Below are 12166 nucleotides of genomic sequence, written 5' to 3' on the forward strand. Positions count from 1 at the left end.
GGAGGGGGGGGGGAGGGGAGGGGAGGGGAGGGGGGGGGGAGGGGATAGGCGGGGGCGTGGGGAGGGGAGGGGATGGGGGTGCCTGATGGGGTTGGGGCGGGCTCCACCTTCACCTCTGCTTTCTGCTCTGCTTTATGCTGCCTGAGGACGCTGCCGTGGCTGTGGGTGAGTGGAGGGAGGGACGCCAAGCAGGGCCGGGCTTCTCACCTGCCGCCTGTGCCCACTGACACCTGTCCCTGCAGCTGACAGCCTCCAACCATGTGAGCAACGTCACTGTGAACTACAACGTCACTGTGGAGCGGATGAACAGGATGCAGGGCCTGTGGGTCTCCACAGTGCCGGCCGTGCTGCCCCCCAATGCCACACTGGCACTGACGGCAGGCGTGCTGGTGGACTCGGCTGTGGAGGTGGCCTTCCTGTGAGTGACTCGGGGGCCGGTTGGGGGGTGGGCACCAGGCTCTTGTCCCAGCACCAGTCTCAGCTGAGGGACCCCATGCCAGGGGGCTGCTTTTCTGAGCCTCGGTTTCAGTCTGTTGGGAGGTACTGGGTGCACAGGAGCCTTGAGGCTGCATGGGAGCGGGGAGAGGCCTCAGCACAGCCTGGTGGGCCCTGAACAGAGGCCCAGGGCATGACTGCAGGGTGGAGCCTTGGCTGGGTCCCAAGCACCCCTGCCCTGCCACCGCGCACCCCTGTCCTGGTCCACTCACTGCCTCCCACCGCCCTGGCAGGTGGACCTTTGGGGATGGGGAGCAGGCCCTCCACCAGTTCCACCCTCCGTACAACGAGTCCTTCCCGGTTCCAGACCCCTCAGTGGCCCAGGTGCTGGTGGAGCACAATGTCACGCACACCTACGCTGCCCCAGGTGAGGGATGAGGGGGTGAGGGGCTGCTGCCTTTCAGGCCCTGAGCATGGGCACCTCCCAACCCCCCAGTCAAGCTGCCCCCCTTCCTCCCCAGCAGCCCTCACTGTGACTCCACCTGGGCTGATGGCTTAGGCTCTTACTGGGGTGAGGAAGGGGCCAGGCATCGGGGGGAGTGGACGGGGAAGCTGGGCCCCCTGAACTGCCCCCTGGGCCTGGCTCTTGTTGCTCTGCTGCCCTGAGAGCAGCTGCACTTGGAGGTGGCACTGTCCTCACCTGGCAGCTCTCAGTGCTGCCGCACCTGTGCTCCATCCCGCACGTGGCCTGGGAGCCTGGGACCCTTAGGGCCGGGCCGCAGGTGTAGCCGTTCACCCTGGGCTCCTCAGGTGGGAGCTTCTGCCAAGCAGGTAGGGAGCGGGTGGGGGTGCCACGGCTGCCCCACTTGGGCCTATCCCCACAGGTGAGTACATCCTGACCGTGCTGACGTCCAATGCCTTTGAGAACCTGACGCAGCAGGTGCCTGTGAGCGTGCGCGCCGCCCTGCCCTCCATGGCTGTGGGTGTGAGCGACAGTGTCCTGGTGGCCGGCCGGCCCATCACCTTCTACCCGCATCCGCTGCCCTCACCTGGAGGTGTTCTTTACACGTGGGACTTCGGAGACAGCTCCCCTGTCCTGACCCAGAGCCAGCCGGCTGCCAACCACACCTACACCTCGAGGGGCACCTACCGCGTGCACCTGGAGGTCAACAACACAGTGAGCAGTGCGCTGGCCCAGGCAGATGTGCGTGTTTTCGAGGAGCTCCGCGGGCTCAGCGTGAACATGAGCCTGGCCGTGGAGCAGGGAGCCCCCGTGGTGGTCAGCGCTGCGGTGCAGACTGGTGATGACATCACGTGGACCTTCGACATGGGGGACGGCACCGTGCTGTCGGGCCCCGAGGACACAGTGGAGCATGTGTACCTGCGGGCGCAGAACTGTACAGTGACTGTGGGTGCGGCCAGCCCTGCCGGCCGCCTGGCCCAGAGCCTGCACGTGCTGGTCTTCGTCCTGGAGGTGCTGCGCATCGAGCCCGCCGCCTGCATCCCCACGCAGCCCGACGCGCGGCTTACGGCCTACGTCACCGGGAACCCGGCCCACTACCTCTTTGACTGGACCTTTGGGGACGGCTCCTCCAACACAACCGTGCGGGGGCGCCCTACGGTGACGCACAACTTCACGCGGAGCGGCACGTTCCCCCTGGCGCTCGTGCTGTCGAGCCGCGCCAACAAGGCGCATTACTTCACCAGCATCTGCGTGGAGCCGGAGGTGGGCAACGTCACCCTGCAGCCAGAGAGGCAGTTTGTGCAGCTCGGGGACGAGGTCCGGCTCGTGGCCTGTGTCTGGCCCCCATTCCCCTACCGCTACGTCTGGGACTTTGGCACCGAGGAAGCCGGCCCCGCCCGTGCTGGGGGCCCCGAGGTGACATTCACCTACCGAGACCCAGGCTCCTATCTTGTGACAGTCACCGCGTCCAACAACGTCTCTGCTGCCAATGACTCAGCCCTGGTGGAAGTGCAGGAGCCTGTGGTGGTCACGGACATCAAGGTCAACAGCTCCCTCGTGCTGGAGCTGCAGCAGCCGTACCTGTTCTCTGCTGTCGGCCGTGGGCGCCCCGCCAGCTACCTGTGGGATCTGGGGGACGGTGGGCGGCTGGAGGGTCCGGAGGTCACCCACGCTTACAACAGCATAGGCGACTTCACCGTCAGGGTGGCCGGCTGGAATGATGTGAGCCGCAGCGAGGCCTGGCTCAACGTGACAGTGAAGCGGCGTGTGCGGGGGCTGGTTGTCAACGCCAGCCGCACGGTGGTGCCTCTGAATGGGAGCGTGAGCTTCAGCACCTCGCTGGAGGCCGGCAGTGATGTGCGCTATTCCTGGGTGCTCTGTGACCGCTGCACACCCATCCCTGGGGGCCCTACCATCTCTTATACCTTCCGCTCCGTGGGCACCTTCAGTATCATCGTCACGGCTGAGAACGAGGTGGGCTCTGCCCAGGACAGCATCTTTGTCTACGTCCTGCAGCTCATAGAGGGGCTGCAGGTAGTGGGCTGTGGCAGCTACTTTCCCACCAACCACACGGCACAGCTACAGGCTGTGGTGAGGGATGGCACCAACATCTCCTACAGCTGGACCGCTTGGTGGGATAGGGGCCCGGCCCTGGCCGGCAGCGGCAAAGGCTTCTCGCTCACCGCGCTCGAGGCTGGCACCTACCACGTGCAGCTGCGGGCCACCAACATGCTGGGCAGCGCCTGGGCCGACTGCACTGTGGACTTCGTGGAGCCTGTGGGGTGGCTGATGGTGACCGCCTCCCCGAACCCAGCTGCCGTCAACACAAGCGTCACCCTCAGTGCCGAGCTGGCTGGTGGCAGTGGTGTCCTGTACACTTGGTCCTTAGAGGAGGGGTTGAGCTGGGAGACCCCTGAGCCGTTTACCACGCACAGCTTCCCCACGCCCGGCCTGCACTTGGTCACTGTCACGGCAGGGAACCCGCTGGGCTCAGCCAGCGCCACCGTGCAAGTGGGCGTGCAGGTGCCTGTGAGTGGCCTCAGCATCAGGGCCGGTGAGTCGGGAGGCAGCTTCGTGGCGGCTGGGTCCTCTGTGCCCTTCTGGGGGCAGCTGGCCACAGGCACCAATGTGAGCTGGTGTTGGGCTGTACCCGGCGGCAGCAGCAAGCGTGGCCCTCACGTCACCATGGTCTTCCCGGATGCTGGCACTTTCTCTGTCCAGCTCAACGCCTCCAACGCAGTCAGCTGGGTCTCAGCCACACACAACCTCACGGTGGAGGAGCCCATCGTGGGCCTGGTGCTGTGGGCCAGCAGCAAGGTGGTGGCGCCCGGGCAGCTCGTCCATTTTCAGATCCTGCTGGCTGCTGGCTCGGCCGTCACCTTCCGCCTGCAGGTCGGTGGGGCCAGCCCGGCGGTGCTCCCCGGGCCCCGTTTCTCCCACAGCTTCCCCCGTGCCGGAGACCACATGGTGAGCGTGCAGGGTGAAAACCACGTGAGCTGGGCCCAGGCGCAGGTGCGCATCGTGGTGCTGGAGGCTGTGAGTGGGCTGCAGGTGCCCAACTGCTGCGAGCCTGGCATCGCCACAGGCACCGAGAGGAACTTCACAGCCCGTGTGCAGCGCGGTTCTCGGGTCGCCTACGCCTGGTACTTCTCACTGCAGAAGGTCCAGGGCGACTCGCTGGTCATCTTGTCGGGCCGCGACGTCACCTACACGCCCGTGGCTGCGGGGCTGCTGGAGATCCAGGTGCGCGCCTTCAACGCCCTGGGCAGCGAGAACCACACGCTGGTGCTGGAGGTCCAGGACGCCGTCCAGTATGTGGCCCTGCGGAGCGGCCCCTGCTTCACCAACCGCTCGGCGTGGTTTGAGGCTGCCACCAGCCCCAGCCCCCGGCGTGTGGCCTACCACTGGGACTTTGGGGATGGGGCCCCGGGGCAGGACACAGATGAGCCCCGGGCCGAGCACTGCTACCTGAGGCCCGGGGACTACCGCGTGCAGGTGAACGCCTCCAACCTCGTGAGCTTCTTCGTGGCGCAGGCCACGGTGACTGTCCAGGTGCTGGCGTGCCGGGAGCCAGAGGTGGACGTGGTCCTGCCCCTGCAGGTGCTGATGCGGCGCTCACAGCGCAACTACCTGGAGGCCCACGTTGACCTGCGTGACTGCGTCACCTACCAGACCGAGTACCGCTGGGAGGTGTACCGTACTGCCAGCTGCCAGCGGCCGGGGCGCCCAACCCGTGTGGCCTTGCCTGGCGTGGACGTGAGCCGGCCTCAGCTGGTGCTGCCTCGGCTGGCGCTGCCTGTGGGGCACTACTGCTTTGTGTTTGTCGTGTCATTTGGGGACACACCACTGGCACGGAGCATCCAGGCCAATGTGACGGTGGCCCCCGAGCGCCTGGTGCCCATCATTGAGGGTGGCTCGTACCGCGTGTGGTCAGACACACAGGACCTGGTGCTGGATGGGAGCGAGTCCTACGACCCCAACCTGGAGGATGGCGACCAGACACCACTCAGTTTCCACTGGGCCTGTGTGGCTTCGACACAGGTCAGTGCGTTGCAGGGCCGTCCTCCCTGCCCTTCACCCACCCATGCCCACAAGCCCAGAGAACACCCATCACCCCACCAGGGCTGGCCTGTCCTCAGTGCCTGGCGGGCCCCATCCCAGCATGGGGAGAGGATCTCCCGAGCTGTCCCCTCGGCTGGGCTCTGCTTTGAGGCTGGGTGGGGCTCCCATGCCGCACCGCCCCTTGTTCTTGGCCTGCAGAGGGAGGCTGGTGGGTGTGCCCTGAACTTCGGGCCCCGTGGGAGCAGCGTGGTCACCATTCCACGGGAACGGCTGGCAGCCGGTGTGGAGTACACCTTCAGCCTCACCGTGTGGAAGGCCGGCCGCAAGGAGGAGGCCACCAACCAGACAGTAGGTGCCGCCCGCCCCTCGGTCACACGCCTCAGACAGCCCAGCATCCCTGCTCACCCGCTGTTTTCTGTATTTTAGTGCTCGCAGAGGCTGTACGCTCTCCCCTAACTTTGTTTTTGATACAAGTTCTATTTAACACAACAGCCTGTTTCTGCTTTGCTTCTTTCCAAACCTATCACAGCTCCATGTACAATCTTCAAGCTACACACGCTCTAGTAATTGGTAAAAGCCACACAGTCCCCCAACACCACCAACCACAGAGCCCCTTCCCACCCCGGAGGCAGCCACTGTCCCCAGCCCATGTCCCTGTTCCTGGATGCAGTGGGCCGGTTCTCACCCTCATGCTCCTCTCTCTGGACCAGCCGGGAGGCTTGGTGACCCTGAGCCCATGGCAGCCGCTCCTGCTGCTGTCAGGTGGGGCCTGCTGGTGCTCCAGAGCAGGTGTCTGTTCCCCAGGCCCTGCTTTCCTCAGCTGGCCTGATTTGGAGCCTGCCCAGAGGGGTCGTCTGAGGGGAGGGCATGGGAGCAGGTTCCATCCCGACTCAGCCTCCTGACCCAGGCCCCAGCCCAGGGCTGCAGGAATCTGAGAGTCAGGCCTGCGTGGGAACTGTGGTCCTCACGCCCATATGTACGTCCCTTCCCACATGCACCCCTCAGGGGCCCTCAGTGAGCATTGCTTGCCTGTTGCCAGGCTCCAGCTGGGTCCAGGACACCAGAACACACACCCTGGTGTCCTCTGCCCTGTGTATGCCCTTCCGCCACCCGGGTTGGGAGGTGGAAAACCGGATGAGTATCCTGGGAGGGGCTGAGCTCACAGGCGGTGACCAGGCCCCTGGAAAACCTGGAGTTTGGGAGCAGCATCTTCCACGGGTCCCCCAGACCTTCCAGCAGGCCGAGTAGACCTGTGTCGGAGGTAACCCCACTCCATCCCCAGGTGCTGATCCGGCGTGGTCGGGTGCCCATTGTGTCCTTGGAGTGCGTGTCCTGCAAGGCACAGGCTGTGTACGAAGTGAGCCGCAGCTCCTACGTGTACCTGGAGGGCCGCTGCCTCAACTGCAGCAGTGGCTCCAAGCGAGGGGTGAGTGTTGCCCAGGGCGTGTGCAGGGTGGGGGTGGGTCCCATGGCCGAGGGGGCGGGACCTGCAGGCAGAAGCGGGGCTGACAGGGCAGAGGGTTCCGCCTCCTCACCACCCCTCCTGCCTGCAGCGCTGGGCGGCACGTACCTTCAGCAACAAGACGCTGGTGCTGGATGAGACCACCACCTCCACGGGCAGCGCAGGCATGCGTCTGGTGCTGCGGCGGGGCGCGCTGCGGGACGGCGAGGGATACACCTTCACGCTCACGGTGCTGGGCCACTCTGGCGAAGAGGAGGGCTGTGCCTCCATCCGCCTGTCCCCCAACCGCCCGCCGTTGGGGGGCTCGTGCCGCCTCTTCCCGCTGGGCAACGTGCACGCCCTCACCACCAAGGTGCACTTCGAATGCACAGGTGAGTGCAGGCCTGCGTAGGGGGCGCGGTGGGATCCCCCGACTCTGTGATGCTGCGGAGCCCTCCCGTGATGCTGTGGGGTCCCTCAGGCTGGCATGACGCGGAGGATGCCGGCGCCCCACTGGTGTATGCCCTGCTGCTGCGGCGCTGTCGCCAGGGCCACTGTGAGGAGTTCTGTGTCTACAAGGGCAGCCTCTCCAGCTACGGAGCCGTGCTGCCCCCGGGTTTCAGGCCACACTTCGAGGTGGGCCTGGCCGTGGTGGTGCAGGACCAGCTGGGAGCCGCTGTGGTCGCCCTCAACAGGTGAGCCAGGCCGTGGGAGGGCGCCCCTGAGACTGCCACCTGCTCATTACCCCCCTCCACTCGCAGGTCTCTGACCATCGCCCTCCCAGAGCCCAGCGGCAGCACAACGGGGCTTACAGTCTGGCTGCATGGGCTCACGGCCAGTGTGCTCCCAGGGCTGCTGCGGCAGGCCGACCCCCAACATGTCATCGAGTACTCCCTGGCCCTGGTCACTGTGCTGAATGAGGTGAGTGCAGCCTGGGAGGGAACCTCATATCTGCTGCACGCGTCCTGGGGACCAAGACCTGTACCCCTGCCTGGAGCCTTGCGGAGGGCTTACCCCGGGCCCCACAGACAAATCCCAGTGACCCTGAAGCAGCACCCTCTGCTCCCAGCAGCCACCCTCCCCTGTGCCTGCTTTCCACAACACGCCCCCTGCTCCCAGGACGGCCCCTGTGTTTACCCTGTTTTGTCCATGAAGAAACAGCTCAGTGTCATGGGTCAGTGCCCACATCACACAGCATCCAGCGCATAACTGCACCCCAGGAGTGGTGGGCACATGCTGGCCTCCTGCCGGCCTCCTGCCCTGCTGACAGTTTGCTGTGCCCCCTGCCTGCCCCAGTATGAGCAGGCCCTGGATGTGGCAGCAGAGCCCGAGCACGAGCGGCAGCGCCGAGCCCAGATACGCAAGAACGTCACGCAGACCCTGGTGTCCCTGCGGGTCCACACTGTGGATGACATCCAGCAGATCGCTGCTGCACTGGCCCAGTCCATGGTAGGACGGCCCCGCGTGCCCACCCCACCCCACATGCCTGCCAGGGCACTGGGTTCAGCCCACCAGGGTGGACGGGCAGCTTGGCCGAGGAGCTGAGCCTCCCAGCCTGGGCTCCTTCCTGCCGAGACCTTCCTTGGTCTCTGACCTGCCTCAGTAGCCTCAGCCGTTCTGCTGTCGTGCGTGAACCCAGGGTGCCTTTCAGGGGACCCAGGGTGTAAAGAGGGGCCCAGTTGTGGGGAGGGGCTGGGAAGATGCTGCTCTGTGCCCTCCCCTCCTCCCCTCTCCCCCTTCTCTCTGACTCGTGTGAAGAGGTGCCCTGTGTGGCCGGTGGGCTGCATCACGTGGGCCCCGAGTAGAGGCCCTGGGTCAGGCGGAGCCCCAGAAGATGCTTAGCGGGGAGGCTGTGGGGGTCCAGTCAGGCGGGCTCTCCAGCTGCAGGGCTGGGGGTAGGAGCCAGGTGAGGACACACGTAGAGAGGAGGGTGTGTGCAAGGAGTGGGCCTAGGAGCGGGGCTGGACACTGTCGGCTCCACACAGGGTCCCAGCAGGGAGCTCGTATGCCGCTCATGCCTGAAGCAGACGCTGCACAAGCTGGAGGCCATGATGCGCATCCTGCAGGCAGAGACCACTGCAGGCACCGTGACACCCACCGCCATCGGAGACAGCATCCTCAACATCACAGGTGCCGCTGCCTGTGCCCCACGCTGTCCCACACCATCTCTCTGCCCCACACCACCCTTTTCTCCGCCTCCCTCCTCCCCCCAACCACCTTGCCCTCGCCCCATCCCATCTTTGTCCCCCTCCCCTTTCCCTGATTCCCATCCTCATCCCCCTCCCCAATTCCCATTCTCCTCTCCCTCCCCCTTCCCTATCCCATCCCTTTTCTCCATCTCTTTCCCCTTTCTCCATTCCCCCATCCTCCCCCTCCCCTTGTCCATTCCATTCCCCTTATCCCCCTTTCCCTCCCTTTGTCCCTGCTCCTCCCTCTCCCCTTTCTTCTCCCTCTACCCTTTTCCTTCCTTCTTCCTCCCTCTCCCTATCATCTCCCTCACCCTCATCCTCATCCCTATTCCCTTCCCCCTCCCCATCCCCCCCCCCCTCTCCAGCTTCCCCCTTCCTTCTGCCTGCACCTCCCTCTCTGCCCCGTCAGGTTCCCCCTTTTTCCCAGCCCCCACCCTCTGGCTCGCCCTTTCTCCTAGCCCCCATTTTCCGGCTCCCCTTTCTGCCTGCCCCCACCCTCTGCCTCCCTCTCCCTGCACTGACCTTACACCTGTCTGCAGGCGACCTCATCCACCTGGCCAGCTCGGACGTGTGGGGGCCACAGCCCTCAGAGCTGGGGGCCGAGTCACCATCACGGATGGTGGCGTCCCAGGCCTACAACCTGACCTCCGCCCTCATGCGCATCCTCATGCGCTCCCGCGTCCTCAACGAGGAGCCCCTGACGCTGGCGGGTGAGGAGATTGTGGCCCAGGGCAAGCGCTCAGACCCGCGGAGCCTCCTGTGCTATGGCGGTGCCCCAGGGCCTGGCTGCCACTTCTCCATCCCTGAGGCCTTCAGCGGGGCCCTGGCCAACCTCAGCGACGTGGTGCAGCTCATCTTTCTGGTGGACTCCAATCCCTTTCCCTTCGGCTATATCAGCAACTACACCGTCTCCACCAAAGTGGCCTCAATGGCGTTCCAGACACAGGCCGGGGCCCAGATCCCCATTGAGCGGCTGGCCTCAGAGCGCGCCATCACTGTGAAGGTGCCCAACAACTCAGACTGGGCTGCCAGGGGCCACCGCAGCTCCGCCGACTCCGTTGTGGTCCAGCCCCAGGCCTCCGTCAGTGCTGTGGTCACCCTGGACAGCAGCAACCCTGCGGCCGGGCTGCACCTGCAGCTCAACTATACGCTGCTGGACGGTGCGTGCAGCGGGCGGGGCGCACGCGGCCCCCTGGCCTCGTTCTTGAGGGGAAGGCATTTATCATAGTGCCTGCCTGGGTGTTTCTGGTGAAATCTGCTCTCTGCTTCATGGACTGCTGGGGGCCACGGAGAAGCAGGTGCCAGCTCTGGCGCAGAGGCTCCTGTGGCCTTTCAGGCCCATGGCAGCAGGCGGACTCAGGAGGGCTGTCGCGGGTGTCCCCCGGGTGGTTGAGCTTCCTGGTGGGCGTCTGACCTGCATGTGCTGCCCCCAGGCCGCTACCTGTCTGAGGAACCTGAGCCCTACCTGGCGGTCTACCTGCACTCAGAGCCCCGGCCCAATGAACACAACTGCTCAGCCAGCAGGAGGATCCGCCCAGAGTCACTGGAGGGTGCCGACCACCGGCCCTATACCTTCTTCATTGCCCCGGGGTGAGCTCTGTGGGCTGGCCTGGCAGGGCAGGGCGTCATGGGTCAGCTTTGCCCGGGTTGCTGGCCCTATGGGAACAGCAAGCAGCGAGGGGACTGGACCGGGCATGGACTCTGGGCTCCTGACATCTGACCTGGCGGAGCCTGGGCTCAGTTCCACTGCCCCTTCCTCGCCCAGGACTGGAGACCAGGCGGGGAGTTACCATCTGAACCTCACCAGCCACTTCCGCTGGTCGGCGCTGAAGGTGTCCGTGGGCCTGTACACGTCCCTGTGCCAGTACTTCAGCGAGGAGGACATGGTGTGGCGGACGGAGGGGCTGTTGCCCCTGGAGGAGACCTCACCCCACCAGGCCGTCTGCCTCACCCGCCACCTCACCGCCTTCGGTGCCAGCCTCTTCGTGCCCCCAAGCCATGTCCAATTCGTCTTTCCTGTGAGTGGCCCCGTGCTCCTGGGAGCCTTTGCAGGGTTGAGGAGGGCCTGGGTGGGCTCAGCTCTATCTCGAGAAGGCGCCGCGTGCACGTGACCTCCTGGGCCTGGCGACTGTGTCCTCACAGGAGCCGACAGCGGGTGTAAACTACATCGTCATGCTGACATGCGCTGTGTGCCTGGTGACCTACGCGGTCATGGCCGCCATCCTGCACAAGCTGGACCAGCTGGATGCCAGCCGAGGCCGCGCCATCCCCTTCTGTGGGCAGCGGGGCCGTTTCAAGTACGAGATCCTCGTCAAGACAGGCTGGGGCCGGGGCTCAGGTGAGAGAGAGCGCAGTGGGGTGGCAGGGCCTCCCCTGCTCTCACTGGCTGTGCGGGTTGCACCCTCTGGGAGTGAGTCTCGTCGCAGGCGTCAGAACAAGGCAGTTTTTGCAGTGCTGTGTGAAGGGCTCATGTGTTAATCCTGGGAATGACTCTGTCATTCCCAGGATTATTGTGATATAACACAATAATCACTGTCCCTGAGAACTAGGACAGCTCCTAGCTGGAAGTAGGTGCCAGTCAGTCAGGGTGGGCAGCCTACGTTTTGCATAGCAGCGTGGCCCCACAAGTGACATGAGCTCAGCCTGTGCAGAGGTGAGCATTGCTACCACTGCAGGAGACTGCGTCTACCCACGATCCTGACTGCATAGCTCGTCTCTCAGACAGAGAGCCTCCCCGTGGCTGTTTCTTCAATAACCTTTTTGTTTTTGTTTGTTTTTGTTTTTTTTGGAGATGGAGTCTTGCTCTGTTGTCCAGGCTGGAATGCAGTGGCGTGATCTTGGCTCACTGCAACTTCCAGCTCCTGGGTTTAAGCGATTCCCCTGCCTCAGCCTCCTGAGTAGCTGGGACTACAGGCGCCCGCCACCACACTCAGCTAATTTTTCACCATGTCAGCCAGGCTGGTCTCAAACTCCTGACCTCAGGTGATCCGCCTGCCTCAGCCTGCCAAAGTGCTGGGATGACAGGCATGAGCCACCACACCCAGCTGTGTTCCCATTTTTTATGTCAGTGCTGTGGTTTCATCTTCGTTGGCCAGTTCTTTGTTTTGATTACCTACTTTTTAAAACTGTTAGCCGGGCACGGTGGCTCACGCCTGTAATCCCAGCACTTTGGGAGGCCGAGGCAGGCAGATCACAAGGTCAGGAGATCGAGACCATCCTGGCTAACACAGTGAAAGCCTGTTTCTACTAAAAAATACAAAACATCATCTGGGCGTGGTGGCAGGTCCTCAGGAGACTGAGGCAGGAGAATGGTGTGAACCCAGGAGGTGGAGCTTGCAGTGAGCTGAGATCACACCGCTGCACTCCAGCCTGGGCGACGGAGCAAGACTCTGTCTCAAAAAAAAAAAAAAAGAAAAAAACCTGTCACCTGGGTCTGTCACTGGGAGAGAAGGAGGGGACAGGGCTTCACGCTTTGTAGTCTGTGCATGAACTGAGGGACGGGTGTGTGGTGCGGGTCACTGGTTGTGGTGTGACAGGCGTGGACGGGTGTGCAGGGGGGGTCACTGGTTGTGGTGT

General features: G+C 64.3%; 1 protein-coding gene across 3 annotated transcripts in view; it reads left to right on the forward strand.

The window, feature by feature from the left end:
* PKD1 (polycystin 1, transient receptor potential channel interacting) overlaps nucleotides 1-12166 on the forward strand; it is a 48498-nt gene that overhangs the window by 23226 nt on the left and 13106 nt on the right. For all 3 annotated transcript variants that reach the window (XM_025370663.1, XM_025370661.1, XM_025370662.1), the window contains exons 13-26: nucleotides 243-418; nucleotides 729-862; nucleotides 1320-4939; nucleotides 5159-5308; nucleotides 6243-6386; nucleotides 6514-6793; nucleotides 6883-7096; nucleotides 7163-7322; nucleotides 7698-7850; nucleotides 8387-8531; nucleotides 9130-9750; nucleotides 10024-10180; nucleotides 10356-10608; nucleotides 10733-10928. In XM_025370663.1, coding sequence (XP_025226448.1) covers nucleotides 243-418; nucleotides 729-862; nucleotides 1320-4939; nucleotides 5159-5308; nucleotides 6243-6386; nucleotides 6514-6793; nucleotides 6883-7096; nucleotides 7163-7322; nucleotides 7698-7850; nucleotides 8387-8531; nucleotides 9130-9750; nucleotides 10024-10180; nucleotides 10356-10608; nucleotides 10733-10928 — 6403 coding nt within the window. The remainder of the gene's footprint in view (nucleotides 1-242; nucleotides 419-728; nucleotides 863-1319; nucleotides 4940-5158; nucleotides 5309-6242; nucleotides 6387-6513; nucleotides 6794-6882; nucleotides 7097-7162; nucleotides 7323-7697; nucleotides 7851-8386; nucleotides 8532-9129; nucleotides 9751-10023; nucleotides 10181-10355; nucleotides 10609-10732; nucleotides 10929-12166) is intronic.

Source organism: Theropithecus gelada, chromosome 20 (assembly GCF_003255815.1).
Source record: "Theropithecus gelada isolate Dixy chromosome 20, Tgel_1.0, whole genome shotgun sequence".
NCBI classification, from domain to species: domain Eukaryota; kingdom Metazoa; phylum Chordata; class Mammalia; order Primates; family Cercopithecidae; genus Theropithecus; species Theropithecus gelada.